This window comes from Schistocerca serialis, chromosome 2 (assembly GCF_023864345.2).
Source record: "Schistocerca serialis cubense isolate TAMUIC-IGC-003099 chromosome 2, iqSchSeri2.2, whole genome shotgun sequence".
Classification (NCBI taxonomy): domain Eukaryota; kingdom Metazoa; phylum Arthropoda; class Insecta; order Orthoptera; family Acrididae; genus Schistocerca; species Schistocerca serialis.
This window is the reverse complement of record NC_064639.1, coordinates 397968293-397988229: the sequence shown is the minus strand read 5'-3', so window position 1 is coordinate 397988229 and position 19937 is coordinate 397968293. Positions and strand designations below refer to the sequence as shown.

Here is a 19937-nt window from a genome sequence, read left to right as displayed (position 1 = left end):
CTCCCTAGCTTTATCTAATTTATCCTGAAGGGCTCTAATCTTCCCTTCCTGTTCTGCTATTTTCACATCCCATGAACACACTCTACAGTACCTAGGAAGAGCCTCATTTTGTTCCCTAATTCCCATGCCACTACATTCCCCCCAGTGAAACGATCTGTCATAGCGGTTGCATAGCACCCCAGAACTAACTTTTCTATGGCAGCTAAAACACTTCACACACATTATTGTTTTCAATATAGGCCTACTTTTTAAGCTTTCGCGAAATAAATATTTCAAATGCATTGTGGAATGTTTTGCTGTGATGTGACGTGATGTTCCATGAAGAGTGAATTGGCCTTTAACACTAGCGCTACTACAAACGAGCTCTTTGCATTTCTTCCTGAGGCTGGTTTCGTTAAGGCTATATTGCTCGCTAAATCCGGGTGCCTATAGTGAGAGATGGCGTACTGGTGGATATGAAATCCATATCATGCGATTTTTCGAAAACTATCTGTAGCAAAAATGTGATTTTTGCACATTTTACAGTCTGATATTGTTACTCGATAAAGAACTGGATTTCTTTTCGTTACCCATTACACTTATTGCGCTACATCAATATTAAGTAAAACACTGCACGAAATTATAATGCTTTCGCAGATGTATAAACGCATTGCATAAATTGTTCCTATGACTGATTTTAGCTCCTACATTGCAGTGAATGAAATGTAGATAAGATATTGAAATTTTATTTAAAATTGAGAGCAGAAAGATATTTCATTTGTTATCGAGTTAGTGGGCTTCATGTGCGAAACGATGGCCGCTTGCGACATGCCCATTGGCGTCATTGCACATCGCGAATTATGTGATCATAACAATCGTAATATATCATGAATGATTCAAGATACCGAAATGAGATTTCTGCAAATGATAGCACACAATGAGGCACATATATTGTATGAAAAATACTCGAAACTTTTTTATTCGCCTAGATATGGAACTAACTCGCCTGTAGCAGGCGCCTCAGAACGCATTCCGAAGTCTAGGTTGATAGCGCAGCATCAGATGTCTTTATTTCGTTCTGTCCCAAGACGTAATGTAACAGACGAAGCAAATATAGTACGAAAAGTAGCGATATGAAAGATGACACTACCCGAAATGTATTCACCCCTGTGCAGACAAAGACATAAGATAAAGATACAATCAGTTGCGAACATGTTGCGATATCATAATGGCAACGTGAGTGCAGCTTTATCGAGCGAGAAAGCGAAGCAATAAATAGCTCTCAATGAGGACCGCTGCCGCTATGTTCCGGTAAGCGTGTTCTAAGCGTGGTCACTCGTGCTGTCAGAGATTTTATTGTAGTAATGAAAAATATTGTTTGTGATGTACATCTATGGAAGTTTGAATTGTGGGACAGAAAGAGGTAGTGAGAAAAATAAACTAAATAAATTATAATATAGCATGTCAGTGGCAGGAGAGACGCAGATCGAGAAGAAAATTCCAATTAAGGAAAAATTACGTAAGCTTTACAAATTTTTCTTCATATACAGTTCAAGTACACGTTTTCTTGTACCTTGATTTTGTCATTGGAGGTATTATGTTTACTCGCAATGAATTTAAGACAGTAGGGTGTGAAGTTAACGTTAAGCAGTTCCGAGGATGTCGAGCTTACTCGTCTGTGCTGTGCATATACTAAGAATTGTTATTGAAATTACAGGACTTTATTTGATAAATCTAGCAAAGGACTACCAAGAAGCTACCTTAGATCTTGTGAAAGACGCTAAAGCCAACAAAAGAAGGTCCTTCATAACAGCAGTAGGTGAGTCATTCATATTATGTGTTCAGTTATGCTCCTCGGGACATTGCAATCCTGTACGAGGCGTGACAACTTCAAGTTTCCTCCATTCTGCTTTCTCCATTACTGTTGTTCGTCATCCCCTTTCTCAGAGGTTATATATATTTCACTTTCCTCGTCAGCTTTCTGCCGGTGTCGTGGTCTTCTGTAGTTTTCCATTTCGCCTCCATTCAGAACCCGTTTTAGTTTTTCTTCCACGTAGTGTTCATTGCAAGAGCAGTCCCGAGCCTAGCGACTTCCCGGCCCTTTTTCCCCCTCAGTGTCAACGCCTTGTATAATGTGGTCCAAGCTTGTATTTTTATTCCAAGAGTAGCGGCTCGTAAGTTGTTGCGGTTTATTTACCCGATGAAGAACAAGTAGTAATAAGCAGTATGTGGATGGTTTGTTAACGTAGTGCACAGGTAAAGTATGTATGCTTAGTTTGTCTTTTGCACACTACTGACCATTCTGTGTTTTATTGGGCTCTTCACAAAAAGTTAAATGAATAAGTTCTTTAAATGTTCAAGAACCATTGTTATTTTGAGCTGCCCATACCACACTATAAGTCTCAAAAAAAACCTAGAAAATCGAAATTGGAATCGAACACTTCCCTTGACCTATATAGGTCAACAGCAACTAAGCCTCATTTCTTCACGACACACTGAACACTTCACAACTTCAGCCAACAGGCCAAATAGCTGAAGAAATTTTATTAGAGGCAACACACTGTCCCCCACCATCGCCGACAACTGAAAACTGTTGACCTTGTCAGTCATATCCATACTTACCAAAGACATAAACAAAGCAATTTACCAAAATTCACACACGACGAACAGATAAAAACTACAATAACATCGACATAACAAAACCGAAATCGTTAACTAACTGAAAAATATTGCTCTGAAAGCACAGTAACTACTGATAGCCCACACGTGCAATGCTACCACAAATGAACCCCAAATGCCACATAACACGCTACCCATAAACATACCACCAGAGAGAACCACCTACCGTAACAATACGCCACCGATAAACATGCCATACATGCAAACTAAACCAAAAACATCACCTAACATACAACACATAAACTCACCACCAGAGAGCACCACTGATCACATCAAAACGACACCTACAAACACGCCACTCTGACAAACTAAACTCTGCACTGTTATGATGTCACACGCAACAACAGCCTAACGTCACGGGTCAAAGCCGACGGGTGGAATCAGACGCTTCCATTGACCCCATAGATCTTGCACAGGAGCCTATATTCAAATATTTTGCACTTCTGTACATCAGTACTCTTCATGCCCATATTTCACATTGATAGATTAATGCAGACTTGACCATGGCGTTGTTTATTTTCAGTATGTTTAGTATCCATGAGGTCCTTAATTTCTTCAAACATCTGGGAGTACATTTTACCACTTAAAATGTGAAATTTTATTTTCTTTTACATATAATTTCTCCTCTTTGGTATTAGATCACAGCTAGTAAAAAATCTGCAAATGTCAAAATTGAAGCCAGCAGTTAATAAGTGTAAATTTTATTTCTTTTCCCGGTGAATATCATGTACTCAAGTTTTCATTTAATTGATATACACATGTGGGGTTGAGTTTCTGAAACTGAGAGAGCAACACTAAATGAACAAAGCTATCAGGTGAGTTAACTGGGAACTGATTAGGTTGCTGCTGGCTTCAGGTGTGGCATACATCTGTACTATGTCAGGTTTTCCTATTGGAAAGTTGAGATGCACAAGACTGTCTCCACATGAGGCTGTGCCAAGTATTGTACATCCCGAGGGTTAGCAGGGCATGTAGGCCATAGTATATGCAGTCATGCTCCACTGGCCAAGCAGTGCAAGCATGTGTAGAGCGTATGCAGTAGGGCCATATGACAGATAATCTGTATTATTTGTGCCTGCGTATAAGTGTGATGAGTGGTGAGCACAGTTGCCCTTGTCTCATGGGACAGTGTTGGAGCTGCTTACTTTAGACCTCAACAGAAGCGGGGGGAAGACGTATTAGTTGAAATGGTTGGTGAAAATATAAGGGGGTCCCTATTACCGTGTTAATATTCCTTTGCTTATAGGTGTCGTAGGTAAGCCTCTTTTAGGCTAAATCTGTCATCCAGACAGACAAATTTAGAAAAGATCAAGAGGAAAGAAATGTCACATAAAAAAGAAACTTGTTGGAATAAGCTTACAATGGTACTTCAGAATGTTAGAGGACTAAAAACCAAAGTTGATGAATTTCTTGTTTGTTTGCATGACCTAATCAAGTCTGTCTAAGCACCATGTAAGTGTTGGAATCATATGTTTGACATAGAGACCAATAAATTATAAGCATATTTTTATAAGAAAAAAATACAATGAGAAGTCTGCATTAGTAAAGTGCTGGTTTGAGAAATGTCATTTTTATTTATTACAGTAAAGGATCCATCATGGAAAGTTTTAAGATCTTTTCAGAAAAATTTGATCAGTCCTATGCCACCAAGAAAAAAGAAAAGCAAATGATATTATGTGGAGATTATAATATTAATTTTCTCTAAAATTCAAAAAAAAATTGGAAATGCTATTACATTTATATGCTTGCTTACATCGTTGCTATCCGCACCATCATTACTTCGGAAAGCAGTACACTAGTAGGCAAAATATATTGTCCAGTCAGATTAATGTGACCACCTTGTACGTTTGACATCAGGCTGAAATAACTACTCACAGGCGGCAGGGTGTATAAAGCATGTCAGTGTGGAAAATAGTGGAGACATTGTTGTAATACAGAAACAGAGTAATTTATGTTATCCAAAAGGGAATGATAAAGGGTGGAAGCATTTCCAAAACAGTTAAGTTTGTAAACAGTTCACATGGTGCTGTTGTTGAAGTATACTATGCATGGCGAAATGGCATTATCCAGAACTTGTGCCACAGGAACTGGGATGCACCATGGGCCATAGATGACAGGGGTGAACAAAAACTGCAGGGATGTGTAGAAGCAAATAGATGTGCAACTGTTGGAAAACTGACAGTCCAGATGAACCTAGGGGCTACCAACAGTGTTTTCTCAATGACCATTCAGCGGATATTCCTGCTTATGAGCCACCACAGCAGGCACCTGGTTTATACACCCATGCCGACTGCTGTTCAGTGGCAACGGAGGTTATTATTGGCCTGAAAATACCACCACTGGACATCCACTGAGTGGCATCAGGTGGCCTTTTCAGATGATTCACGTTTTATGCGACATATGGCCCTTGACATGTGCATGTGAAATGTTTGAAAGAAGACATCCAGCAACAATCATCCGAAGGATGCAGCCTGGAGGTCAGAGAGTTATGGGCTGGAGAATATTTTTGTGGCATTCACTGGGTGGTTTCATCATTTTGGAAGGTGCAGTGGGTGGGCACAAGTATGCATCTATCCTTGGCAACCATGACCACACCTACATGCAGTTTGTTTTTTCTCAGCATGATGGCATCTACCAACAAGGACAGTGCAATATGTCACACAGATTGCAGTGTGTGTGCATGGTTCGAAGAGCATCAGGATGAGTTTACCATACTTCTCAGATTTAAACCCAATCAAGAATCCGTGGGATCAACTCGATCAGACTGTATACCTGATGGATCCTCAACCAAGAACCTCATTGACTTTCTCTGCATGTGTCACAGGGCCCATACTATAAAAGGTAGTTATTCAGGCTTTTGACTTGGGGTCACATTAATGCGACTGGACAGTGTCTTTGTAGGTGAGCACTTGAATGCTGATATCAGTGGTTATACTGTAGTGAATAACCCCTCTGAGCATGATACACAGTTAACAATACTAAGTGGTTACAATGAAGGGTATAATGGAATGGAGTAATTGGTGATCAGACAATCAAAAGTTTCGAGGCAGCCTTACAGGAAACTGACTGGAGTGAGATTATAATATGACAGATGCCAGTTATAAAATTTATGTGTTTATGGATGGAATTCTGTCAGTTTTTAACTGCTTTATTTCCAAGAACAAAGGTAGGTTTGGAACCAATAGGGCTTTAAAAAAACCATGACTTACAAAATGCATCAAACTACCGTGTGCAAGAAAAAGGATATGCCGTGATGTGAAACGATTAGCATATAGGAGTTTGACTGGTTTTGTGTTACAGGAAATACTGTGTTGTCTCCAGGAAAGTGATTGAAAAAATACTGTGTTTATAATGTCTGAATTTAATAAATCATGTTACAAAATTAGATCTATGTGGGCAGTAATTAAAAGAGAATTGTCAACATTTGCATCCTTTGTTGTTACAGAAAACAGCCAGTTATCCTCTGATTAGAAATATTTTGTGTGTGGCAGATTGCAATTTTGCACGGGAGGGGAGGGGGTCAGTGTTGCCAGCATGCAGCCAGCCATACTGTACGTACCGACAAAAACAGGCAATACAGTGAGTACATGGTCCTTGAGAAAGAATTAAGAGTACCTCTACCACTCGGCTCATTGAAATTTCAATCCAAAAGTAATTTTAATTGGAATATAAACAAAAAGTTGCTAGTTGTCATGTTGCCAACATATTTAATAATTACTTCCTGCAGATATTTTAGAAGACTGTGGGCAGGGGCAGTCCAAGGGATAAAGTAATATAGCACATTCAAGAAACAGTGCCACAGCCACATACATACCTCATTATTCCAATTATTCCTTGCTCTATGTAGGAAATTAATAATTGAATTAACTCAGTCACATCCATAAACTCCCACAGATTTGTTGTTGTCAGTGGTGGTGGTGGTGGTGGTGGTGGTGGTGGTGGTGGTGGTGATGTGGTTCTTTTTTTATATTAAGTATACAGATTTGAGTTAGTAATTCCTACCTAACACCTTTTAGACATTGCAATAATAGAAATTCTTCTATAGAAGAGGGGGAGTTGTCAGTGAGAAACATTTTTAGATGCCCTCTTAGTACTAAAGGCAAATTAAATGTGGAGTGACAAATGTCACATTTCCTTCTGGTATTGTAATTATGTACAACATTGTTCTGTGGGTCATTACATCCAAAAGGATCATGGACCTCCCACTATTTGAGCTTCAGTTTACCTGATGGAAATTGTTGCTATGGTTGTAGATCCATCCTAAAAATTAATCTGTGCAAAATTTTAAATAACGAGCTGAAGTATATGAGAAATAGTGGCCTTCTATTTGGATGGCTTTTTAACGAATGTGCATGAAAATGAACAAAACCCAGTATTTGAAGCTCTTCTACTACAAGAAAAAAGCAAGTAGAAAATTAATACTTTAAGATTGTGCATAACTTTTGGCTGTGAATTATAAAAATACAGTGTGACAGAATGTAAGGAGCATTTTGTGAGCCAGCATAAGGCATTAAAGTGACTCAAAAAACCTGCAGAGATAAATGCATAGAGTTTTTGATCCTCTTTGGGGTCCTATATCTCGGGGAGAAAAATGCAAAGGAACTACAACTGGACACATTTGTTGACAATGCCAGGGACACGATTCTATCAGCATATCTTCCTGCTTAGCGCATTATTTTCGATTATACTCAGTCACAAACATAGTGTGTCAAATTTAAAATTACAGTAAATGAGCAAAGTTCAGATGTAAATATTGCAAAAGGGTCATTCCACAAATTCTTCTTCCTGGTACCATTGCAGAGAACACAATTTTCTGCAGTAGCACTTAAATAGTCAGTTCAGCAAAGGAACCAAATATGAGGCTGAACTTCCACAAAAGTCATGTAATATGTTGCGGTCGCGACATGATACTGGTTACTGAACCCATAACTTTGAGGAAAGTAGGAACGAAAAATGATAGATAAATGCTGGTGTTGCAACTAGTCTTGAAAATCATGGAAATTTGATGACTCAACCAATTCAAAACCAATTGTTGAGTCAGTTTCCCTGATAGTAACCATGTATGGTTGAAAAGTCAAGATGGGCATGATGATGATATCAAACATTGCCTATTCTGTTATGTATAGATGGGCATGTTTGCTGGTTTCTTCATAAAGGTTCCAAAGCCTCATCGAGTTCCTAGGCTTGGTTAGTTTATTCATTGAGGTTGCAAAGCCACAGTTGGGTTTCTTGCCATGGTTCCCAAGCACATATGTGGGTATCTTCATGCTGGTTCCCAAGCCAGTGCTATTTAAAATTGCTGCTTCATGGCAGTAAATTTTTCTTCAGTGCTGTTTAATGTGGGTTTTGGAAAATTATACTGACATCCTCTTCTTGTTGCTGAAGGTGCTGCAATATTCATGATGTGCTGTTCAGGAGTCCAAATTTATCTTCTCGTTCAGGCCAACAGAATGAGCAAGCTGGACCAAAAGAGTGCTTGAATTTGACCCAGGGCATCATGTTTTTCAGTATCAACTTCACGTGTGTTACCAGTCCACTAGTGATTGTCAGAGATGCAGGCAATGCATTGGCCAGGAATGAGGCTTAAAACTGACACGAAAGGCACATTAATGTCAGCTGGTTGATAACCAGAGGCCAGAAAAGAAGTTTTATCATATGAATCCTGGTTAACTTAATGTGGTTCTAACCATTTGGCAAAAATTGGTAATTTTCACGAGTTCCAGCTAAAATATGGCTATTTGCTAGTCATTCTTCTTGTAGCTGTCTTTTGTCTTCTGTGTCTTGGCATCAGTTTGCCAATGGCCACTGTGCACTTAGCAAGATGTACCATCTTGCCATGGTAGCATGTTGTGCACAATTTTTGTTGAAGTTCAGCCTTACTTTTCATCCCTTTCCTGGATCAATGCTAAGATCCAAGATGTTTCTAGTGCAGAAAAGTGTGCTCTTTCCAGTGGTCTGGAAAGAAAAACTTCTGAGGTGGCCCTTTTAAATATTTGCACCTGAACTTGGCTCACTTTCTGCAGTTTTAGATTTGGCAAGTGTTTCTGATTGAGTACGATCCACAATAAGTACTTAGGCAGGAAGATATACTAATAGTCGTGCCACAGGTACTGTTAATATTTGTTCCAAGTTGTTCTTTTCCATTTTTACTGCCAAAAGGCCAAAAAATCCAAATATTTGTCTCTGCAGGTTTTTTGGGGTACTTTGATGCTTATACTGGCTCACGAACTGTTTTACACACTTCCACATTGTGTTTTTCTGATTCAGAGCCAAAAGTCGTATAAGATCTGAAAACAAGAAGTTCCTAGTTGCTGTTACCTTGTATTAAGAAAGGTTCAAACATTGGGGTTTGCTGACTTTCACCACATCCTTGTCAAAGAGTTTCTTAAATATGGGGTCGCTGTTCCCACATATTGGTTATTATGAGCTGAAATTTTGCATGAGTTCATTTCTATGGTATCTCTGTACCCATGGTCAATTTAAATAAAACCAGAAATAGAAATGTGGGAAACTTTTAAAAAATGTGATGACTTGGGATGGAGTGACCCTCTTTTGATCTGCAATGAATTATTTACAATAAATGTCATGAGGAAATAAGTATACTACGATGCAGTAGTCAGAATGTCCAATTCCTTAAACAGATGACTCAAATATGATCAAAGGTGAGAACCACATATTTTTACAGCACATTTTTGAGCAATGAGGACTTTCTTTTGTAAAGTTGATTTACCCCAGAACATTACTCCATATGGCATTACTGAGTGAAAATATTCAAAAAATGTCAACTTGCTGATTTGTTTCTCTCCAAGATTTGCAATAACTCAAAATGCAAATTTGGCTGAACTAAGTTGTTTTAAGAGCTCTAAAATGTAATTTTTCCAGTTTAAATTCTCATCTATGTGAATGCTTAAAAATTTTGAATTTTCCACCATATTTTTTATTTCCTCACCATGTGTTACATGTATCATTGGTGTAGTACCTCTAGATGTGCCAGACTGAATATGTTGTGTCTTCTTAAAATAGATAGTAAGACCATTTGCAGGAAACCAGTCAGTGACATTCTTAAGAAAATTGTTTACCATTTCTTTTGTTGCCATATGTGTGCCTGGAATGGTTACAATACTGTTGTCATCTGCGAAAAGAACTACATCTGCTTGTTGTATATTAGGTGGAAAATCATCAGTGTACATGAGGAACAATCTAAGATTGAGCCTTGTGGAACTCCATAAGTGATCCCCAGTCAGAGGAATTTGCTCTGATAACATTGGTTGAAATACTAAGTACACCTCTCTGTACACTTTTGTTAGATATGACATTATCCATTGGTTGGCTATACCATTAATTCTGTAAAACCTCAGGTTATTGTGGTTCACACAGTCAAATGCCAAATGGAGGTCATAGAAAAATTGTCAGTAATGAAACTGGTCAGTACCTGTTGACATCTCTATCATCTTTCTTATGGAGAGTTTAACAATGTCATACTTCAATTTCCCAGGAAAATGTGTTGGAAACAGTGACTGATCCATATGAGATTATATTTCTTAGGGAATACATAGTTTTCGTAATTTCGGAGGAAGAAGTTGGTGATATGTTACGGTATGCATGTTCCCTGGTTTTTAATACCTTTTCTTAGTAATTCTGAGTAGTTTTTTTTGTGTGAAACTGCTGCAGGATCTCTACTTGTTCTTGCCAAAAGATAAAATTCCCTTTTCCTTTAAACCCTCTAGTGATCCATGGTTTTCTACATGGCTGTCAAATGTTCTTTCTGAATAGCTTATGTAAAAAGCTATTTTTAGATAATGGTACAAATTTACCATGGAATAAATGAAATATTATATCAGCTTTTGGTTCATAATATATCAAGAAAATTACTAAAATCCTGATATTCACACGTATATATTGCATCATTCAGTCACACGAACAATATGTTACTATCACAAGGTACATTTCCGCCAACAGCCTTGCCACAGTGGTAGCACGGTTCCCGTCAGATCACCGAAGTTAAGCGCTGTCGGGTTGGGCTAGCATTTGGATGGGTGACCATCCAGTCTGCCGAGTGCTGTTGGCAAGCGGGGTGCACTCAGCCCTTGTGAGGCAAACTGAGGAGTTACTTGACTAAGAAGTAGTGGCTCCGGTCTTGGAAACTGACATACAGCTGGGAGAGTGGTGTGCTGACCACATGCCCCTCCGCATCCAGTGACGCTTGTGGGCTGAGGATGACACAGCGGCCGGTCAGTACTGTTAGGCCTTCATGGCCTGTTCGGGAGGAGTGTAGTTTTTTTTTTTTTTTTTACAAGGTACATTTCCAGACATGGAAGTAATGCTGTTGACATACCCATTTACAAGAATAACTGTCAAGTCACACTGCTTATCTCCCCCTCAAAGGTCATGGAAAGGATAGGTTATGCAAGGACAATAACACATCTGATCTACAGCCAAGCAGAAAGAACAACTCTGTGCCAGTGATGAGACAAATTTTATCTGAATCCTTCGCAGGAATGATCAGTCTGGCTGCAGCGGCACCGTTTACACCTATGGTATTGCTGATTTTGCCCAGCTTCTTCAGCATAAAAAAGCCTCTCCAACCGCCACTGAATGTGCTATAGACAAGATGGTACCCCCCGAGGACAGGCATGGTTTTAATTTTTAAATTATCTCCTGTTCATTTATGAGCAAAAGTAGTACGTTTTGCCTCGCAGAGCATGTGACTTACTCATGAAATTATAGCTTTGCATCTAATAACAATGATAGTGTGTTTTATGGTATATTTTTATTAATATCATGTAAAAATCACAAATACAAGTGATGATGAAATGCTTCACACTGAATGGGTAGCAGGCCTGATTGGACGCACTTTGGTGACGTGAAGATGACAGAAGATCGTGTCGCATTTGCACTTCATAAGATTCTGGTAGTGTTACATATAGTCTCAGTTATTAAAGTCTCTTATTATTAGAAGTCATTACCTCATTACTAATGAACACTACATTTGGAACACACTGAGTAGCAGCTATCCTTTTCATAATTTTATATTTGGAACATGATAGCATTTAAGTGAACAGGAAGGAGGTTGCTGTAAGTGGAATGTCAAGTGCAGTTTTTTTGTTTTTGTAATTTGTGGAAGCATAAATCTGCTAAAATATCTGCACATGTAGAAGTGGAAAGAAATTAGTTTGCAAGCTGGTTTTTACTCTAGTATTACAGTTGTGGGTAGTAGCTAAGAACAAAACATGGCAAGAAGAGTACTTCGGTGGGTATAGAGCATTATCAAAGATTCTTTAATTATGCATTTGTTATGTCAGAAATCAATTTACCCTACTTGCATAAAATACCACTAAGAGATATTAATGAGTTGTTGTTAATGTCCAAATATTCAACCAGAAAATGATATTCTATAGTGTTCTTTCCTTTTCGCTAATCATTCGATTAGACCTGGAAGTCACATTCCTGAATATCACATTAACTTACGTTATGTTGTTGTAAAGTATTCTCCAGATGAACAGGTTGCTATGACTACTATAAATGTCTCATGATTTGTTTTTCTTTTAAATCAATAGGTCTGGGTTTTGCTGTATGCTGCTCTCTCACCAACCCTGATGAAGAAAGCTTTCGTCGAGATGTTATAATGTGTAATCAGGACATTATGTTAGTAGGAAAACCAATACGTAATCCAGCTTCTGTTCAGCATATGGAGCTCATTGAAAGCTGCTATAACAGGGGTTTCATACGTAGTTTAAATCTTGGTTTGTTTTCACTTATATGGGTTGACAATAGAAGTAAAAGTTCAGCTGCTTATAGTGCACAGTGCAGTTATCTTCGCCCATCATTTTTTACATTCCATAAACATGTCATTGATGTTGGCTTTCTTGGAAGATGGTGGTGGCTAAATAGTGTAATGACTGATTATGACATAAATCCTCTAGAATTTCCTAAGTGATCAGTGTTTTGTTATTTTTGTAGTCTATGAACTTATTATTTTGAAACTAATAAACACTCTGTTAGTAAAAACGTGATTTTCTGACTTAAATTAGTATGAAGTGATCAGTAGACAGACTCTATTCTCAAGCTGTGTAAGTATGGATCATGCATTAGAACAAGTGCTTACCTTTGCAGTGTTTCAGATCTCTTGCAGAACTGCCACTACTGAATAATGCATGGTTTCTCATTAATCAGTCACTATATATGTATAAAAATTAAAGTGTTTTTGGATGAAATTGAACAATACTTCCAAAACCACCCACCTGTCTTTGGTTTTCATGTCTGGTGTCACCCATTATTCCCCTCTTGTGCTCTGTTGTGATTGAGCTGTGGTTGCTGTTGTGGTTGTGGAGACATGAGTGTTTGAAATGGTCACTATCAACTCATGGTGGTATCCAGGACATCTTTTGTTTCTTTTACATCAATGTATTTTTCAAAGAAAAAAATTCCTGATTGTTTTATATTGTTATTGAGCTTTTTTAATATTGTCGAATGTCGTAGAATATTCTAAAATATTCAGTAGTACAACTTTGAAATGTCACACATTGCACTAATCTAAACTGTGGCAAAATTATCTTAAATGTACAGTTGTCAAATATAGTAAAGACAGGAACAAATGTTAAATGTATATATGCTTATAGAGCAAAAGTTTGTAAACAAAGAAGGTTGTCTATGTGAACAATTTCAGCAACAAAAAAACATAGTTCAGCAACCAAGTCGGCGAATATGGAACATTATACCAGGAAAAGAAAAGTATTAAAACCGATTGATAGAATGGTCAATCAAGACGAAAGTATAAACTTCCCTATAAAATTCATAAATTCACTCAATGTTTCCAGTATGTCCTCACAAAAAAATCTTCTAAACTACAAGCAGAAATAACTACCAAGAAAAGAGACACATCAGGATTCATACCATGAATTTCTCTGACTTCAACTAGCTTACCATTCAGCTTTAATTGGCTTATGCAGGTAAGATTAGCATACAGTATGACTATAAAAAATAAAGCACAAGAGCGAACATTCCAGTTTGCCAAAGTGATTTTAAAATAACTGTATTTATTATGTGAACACATGTACATAGTGTGTTCACATGATAGACAACTGTGAAATGTTCATTGTTGCACCCACAAGCAAAATGCCAAATATGGTCCAAATGAATGTACGTTGAAAATGTAAGATGCTATACAAGTGAGGTTATCAATTACACTTTTTTCATTTCAGAAAACATTTTTTTTTCATCTAGAATAATCCTATTTTTAACTAAAATTTATGGTGGCAGTGCTACATTTGTGCAAGTAAACTAACAGTACACTTGCAATCTTGAGCTTGGGCAAAAATGATCCTGCATGTTTCATTAAAATATATTCCAGACAGTTGTGTACCACATAATGTGGGACAGTCATAATTTTTGTTCTTTTGGAATGCTCAGAAGTGTTTTTTTTAATATATTTTAAGCTATAATTGTATGTACCTTGCTTTTTTTGCAAAGGAACTGAATAGAAAATGTCTCAGCATATCACTGCTAGGTGTATGTAATGAAATGCTGTTAGAGTTTTGAATTACAATAATATTAAATTCATATGCATCCTGCAAAGTGATACAGCTTTCCAGATGCAAAATAGAAATAGGCTAAATGAGACAGCAAAGAAATGGGCTTTGTTTAATCTTTCACAAAATTTTATGCATTACATACTGTGAGAGCACAGTGATTCAAGGTCTGGAGTAGATACTATGGACATTTACAAGTAAGCATACTCAACTTGGGTGTAAACATCAACACACAGTAGCCTAAATTGTCCAAAAATGGGGATGGGGAATTCTGTGCACAGCAGACTGTCACCTCATTGTGGAGGTAGTGAACAAGTGTTACAATCTACCACACCATCACTAATGTCCACACCCACTGTGCACTTTTCATAAATTGTCATTGGATGCAGATTTATAAATACTTCACTGGCTTTTGATTGTCAACTTTTCTATGTATGTGTACTGCTGTTGCTTTGAAGGTGAATACTTAAGCTAAATACGAATAACCCATGTGGCAAACATCTGACATTTCCATTCTTCAGACAGAAAAGTGCCTATGAAATAATAAATAATACAATACTAATTAGTGAAATTTGGCAAACTCCAAGAGTCATTATATTCATAAAGTTAGATTATTCAAACTGATGTCAAATGCAAGAGGTATCGGTTTCACATTGATCTTGAGATGCATTTTGCAGACAGCTGAGCATTATTTAACCGCAGTGTGAGTAATGTTTAAAGTGTCACATAATATCTAAAATATTGTCTGTAAAACAAAGTGCTATTTTTGTGGACTTTGGACCAAAAAAAAAAGAATCCAATTCACTTGTAAGGCCATAATAAAGAATGGGAGGGTAAAAAGAACAGTATTCCTGTTGTGCAGCAAAATATTATCTTTAGACAAAGGTGAAAGTTCAGCGTTGCCTGAAAAGTTGAAGAACAGAACAGTTACTCTGATGCTTCTTGATGAGCAGCATCAGAGACACATAATGTTAATGGATGGATGAGGACCTGAAGAGTTCCTGGGTTGATGTTGCTATGGTATGCTGACAGTGGGTGGTGCCATGGCTGCTGCAATGGCATTAGAATGGGCAACTGACTGATGGAGAGCGTACGCTCTCTGCTCCTGGCCCAGGTGGCTGACTTGGTGTAAATGCCTTCCAAGCTTCAGTGTGGGGCTATATAGGATGCCTGCTACAGAATACATCACAGACTATTCCCAGTCAAGTGTTGTGCAGAAAAAATTAGTTCCATGAACAGCATGACCTCTTTCGGTGCAGCTGAGGCTGCTGATGAGAGTTTGCATGAACACAGACCAGCAAAGCTCACCCCTACTTGGTCTGGAGCCCACTTTACAAATCTTTTCAGCGGGTAGCTGGTGTTGCATTCGCTCAGCCTAGATATATTACAAGGTGGCTAAAGAATCAGTACAGGTGCAAAAGTTGACCCAGTCAGTACTGTGCACTCAACAGTACTGGCTAGTGCATTCACCATGATAGTGAACTCATGCTCTCATCTATGACCCACATAATGGAGCTTTGCTAATAAAGAAAGACAGTGCCTTTCAGGCCCAAAATCTGTTGAAGAAATCTACGCTTCTCCATAGACACCTCATTCATGTAGAAGGTCATCACAAACTGAATTAGTCTCATGGAATTTTTACCACATAGCTGCTTGATGTCCAATGAGGAGGAACTCGAAGGATACCTTTCCTGGTCATGGCAGAAGAGTAGTCCGTTGGCTTGTGAAGGAGGAGACAGTGAATTAGTGATTAGCTGTCGTACCATATTCTTCACATTCAGTCGAGTGGAGCTTCTGTCGGAGATAAAGACGAGCTATGAAGTTATCAGCATATCATTATATATATCTTGAATCAGATGCTTTGGGACCAGTGTCAACATTTAAATCGTACTCACATGTCCTGTAAAAACACAGTCAAATATGTACTTGTGACAGAAATTCACATGAGGGGAATTGTACAACTCCTTTTCCATCATTGCATTAACTCTACAGGGGACCATGCTGCTTCATCCTGTGGATGCCAGGTGTGCTTCAGTTAGGGAAAATGTCTCCCTTACTGTTACTTGGAAAATACTGGCTACACAAAAGCCTTCTGCACCACTGTCCAGCAGTTACAGAGCTATTGTTACTATACCACAACCAAAAGAGGATATGAACCCATAGACCTGTAACCTATACAGTTCAGTGCCACAGTTGTAAAATACTCAACTACTAAAGTAGTATCCTCATCTAACGCTACTTTAGCTCCACAACATACAATAAAACCTTGACACACATATGGGAAGTTTCGTGTGATTTATACCGAACTGAAAATGGAAAGGGAATACCCCCATGATTACTTTTTGCTTACATCTGGCCAGAAAAAGTCCAGATCCATGCCTGACAAATTTGAGGGGAATAAGGAGACAAATAGAGAGAAGTGTTCTTCCCCTTCCTTAACTTGGAAATCCTCCTGAAAGGCAACACTATGCACAAAGATTGCCCAACCAACTTCCACTTCACTGATACAAATCTCAATCAGCCCTCTGCCTTAGAGACAGCTGATCAACAATGGGAGGAAAACCTTACCCCTGCAGAAATAATGGAATATTATCATCTTGTTTCTGAACCATATAGTCCAGCACATATCAAACTAGGTGCTTCAAGCTAACAGCCACTAACACAACTGACGTCCATCATCCTTAAATATGGCTATCGTTCAAAGGAATGTGTGCAGTATCAGATTGCATAGGACGGAACTGCAGGTGCTATTACATTCGCAATCCCCAGCCATTACATGCCTGCATGAAGTGAAAATATACCCTCAAGATTGCATTGATCTTTCACCTTTCGCCATGGTATATTATGACCTCCCTGATAAGGATGGCAGTACTGCTCATGAGGGTGTAATGATGCTCATCTGAAACAATATCCATTGCCGGACCATTTTGTTGGACACCTGTGAGGGCGGATCATATATAAACAGGATTTTATTTTTTATTTAAATTCATTTTTTGAAAAACTCAGGGCAGCTATAATTTATTTTTCCACATAGTCTCCTGCTTTGGAAACGCATTTGTTCCAGCGTAAGGGCAGCTTTTTGATGCCCTCACTGTATAAAGAACTGGGTTGTGTCACCAGCCACTTGCGCATGAAGGCTTCCACACTCTCGTCATCTTCAAATCGTCGCCCTCCTAGAGCTTCTTTAAGCAGTCCGAATAAATGGAAATTGCAGGGTGATAAGCCTGGGCTGTAAGGAGGATGATAGTGTAGCCCAGTGCATTTCCTGTAGCTTCGAGACAGTTAGAGCTGCAGTATGGGGTCGCGCATTGTCGTGGAGGAGGATGACCTGTCAAGTCCGCCTTGTTCAACAGTTTGTAGTAGTAAGCGGCCTTGATTGTGCATCACTTGTGCAAAAAATCAATCAGCAAAATACGAAAAAAACTGTTGAAAGAACCTTGCCAGCTGATAGTAGAGTCTTGGCTTTCACTGATGCTGCCTCCCCTATGCTCTGCCACTCCTTACTGGCTTGTTTGGATTCTGGAGTGCAGCGGTGAATCCATGTTTTGTCGCAAGTGACGATCCGACTTAAAAATGCATCATCTTCTTCAGCAAATCTTGCTGCAAGCCTCTGACAGACCTCCAAACGTCTCAACTTCAGATTTTCGGTCAAAAGTTTAGGGACCTACCTGGAACACACTTTACGGAACTGTTGATCATTTGTGACGATTGCTTGACAGCTCCCATAACTGATTTCGACTTTTTGTGCAATTCCTGATACTGTCACCTGCCAATTGTCATCAATAATGTTTTTAACCACACTAATGATTTTGTCTGTAATGCTGGTTTGAGGACAGCGATCATCTTGCTGATTTTTCACACATTCTTGTCCTTCCTTGAACATTTTATGCCAGGCAAACACACTTGTCCTGGATAACGTTTTATCACCAAACTGTGCTGTCAGTCTTTGGCAAATTTCCACTGCTGTAACTCCTTCACGGGCAAGAAATCTGTTAATTATGCATTGCGCAATGGAGGGGTGCACCTGTTCTTCAGACATCGTGAGCATTAGTGACAAAACGGCGGGAAATATCTAACAGCACACTCTCCTCACTTCCAACGGTCCCACCTAAGCATAACAGAAGCGTGGGACCAGTCCTACCAACTGTCGATGTTCAGGAACAAAAATCCCACTTATATTTGATCCCCTCTCATAGTTACAAACAGAAAATGCAATTAAAGAAGGGGAATGCAGACAGGAACATCTAGTAACATTATATATTTCCACCACTTCTCACTGTAGCTTATCACTCAGCTCCCAACCCATCTTGCTCAGTGACTGCAAGGCCCACTAGTCAGTTTGTGGCTTTCCCAGAGCCTCCACAGGGTTCTCATTCCTGGCAGATATTCTGGACCATCTTATCATTCCCCACAACAGTGGCAAGCCCATATTTCTTTCATATTCTAGACATTCATTGACACCTGAATCTCCCCTCCGCAGCGTGCTCACTGTCTAGAGTGGTCCACCATCTCTGACGTACACTCAAATGACCATTTGCTGTCCTATGTAAAATCTATGCATAAGACAACCAGGCTACTTACTAAAGGTGTCTGGAGGCTGCACTCCTCATTGGTTACCTTTGACAAATAACAGTCCCACAGCAGTGATGGCCCTCAGTTTCTTACAAACATTATCCTCACTGCCACTGGATGTCTCATGTCCCAAATGTCTTTCCTCCAGCAATGAACACCAGTGTGTTGATTGTCAGGAATGCCAAGACATGACTCTCACGTGAAAATACTCCCTGTGTCATGGAATGCCATTCCATGGTCAAGAATGGTGTACAAAGAGCCATCGGATTATCAGAAATAACAAAAAACATTTTTAACATTTCACTATCTCTTCTGTTGTTTAGGATGAACTTCATTGTGTTGCTGGCAAGAAGGTCCATCTTCCAATACATGATTTGACAGTTTCATATAATATTTTCATAGCTCCTGTCAGTACCTTCTACACTCCGGGGCAGCACTTTGCGCAAATCTCAAGCTTTGCCATTACCATCATACCTACCTGCCTTGGAAAAGAATGGTGGAGGCACGGGAGATTCTTTCGCTTACTATAACCCAAATGCTACAATATTGTTTCTGCTATAGGGAGATGGAGCGTATTCCTTCACTGTCGTGACACACTGCCCTGATATGAGATGGCATTCACATTCAGATATTATAGCACCTATCTCCTGGTGGCAGGCCATTTCTCCTCCATATGTACAATCATATCTGGAAGGACAGCACATTTCCTACATGTTCATGCTGAGCCACTGTAATCTCTACATCTAAACCCGTAGTATCTGCATGGCAATGGAATGAATTATCAGTGAGCAGTTGACATGGTGGCTTGAGTTTCAGAAATTGCTAACAAACATACGTGTCTTTTGTAGGCTTCACTGCAGTTAACCATCTTATCACTTTTCCGACCCATGTCATGAACAATTTTTTTAAGAAGTGCCAGACTGCACTGTATGTTTGATTTGGAGAAAGCCTATGCCACTTTCTGGAGAGAGGGTATGTTCTGTACAATGAATGGATGAGGCCACCTACTGACTTGACCTCAGAGTCTTCAAAAGACTGGGTTTTTAATGTATGCATAAGATCAGCTCTATAGGACACTTTATTGCAGGGGAATGGTGCACCTGAGGGCTTTGTGCTGAGTGTAACCTTATTTGTTGTAGTAATCAACCTTATTATTGATTGTCTCCCACCAGGCAACTC

General features: G+C 39.0%; 1 protein-coding gene and 1 pseudogene across 3 annotated transcripts; both read left to right on the top strand.

Moving 5' to 3' along the window:
• The first annotated feature begins 1251 nt into the window (after positions 1–1251).
• Positions 1252–12671, top strand: LOC126455568 (mitochondrial import inner membrane translocase subunit Tim29). 3 transcript variants are annotated; one of them, XM_050091323.1, is made up of 4 exons: positions 1252–1498; positions 1697–1798; positions 6150–6237; positions 12216–12310. In XM_050091323.1, exons 1-4 carry the CDS (start codon positions 1441–1443, stop codon positions 12253–12255), a joined length of 288 nt encoding a protein of 95 aa, XP_049947280.1. In that variant the 5' UTR covers positions 1252–1440; the 3' UTR covers positions 12256–12310. The 3 variants fall into 3 exon arrangements, with proteins under 3 accessions (XP_049947280.1, XP_049947279.1, XP_049947278.1); XM_050091321.1 differs by lacking the exon at positions 6150–6237 and having other exon boundaries at positions 1312–1498; positions 12216–12671; XM_050091322.1 differs by lacking the exons at positions 1697–1798; positions 6150–6237 and having other exon boundaries at positions 1262–1498; positions 12216–12671.
• LOC126458899 (5S ribosomal RNA) lies at positions 10610–10726 on the top strand (annotated as a pseudogene).
• Positions 12672–19937: the final 7266 nt, after the last annotated feature.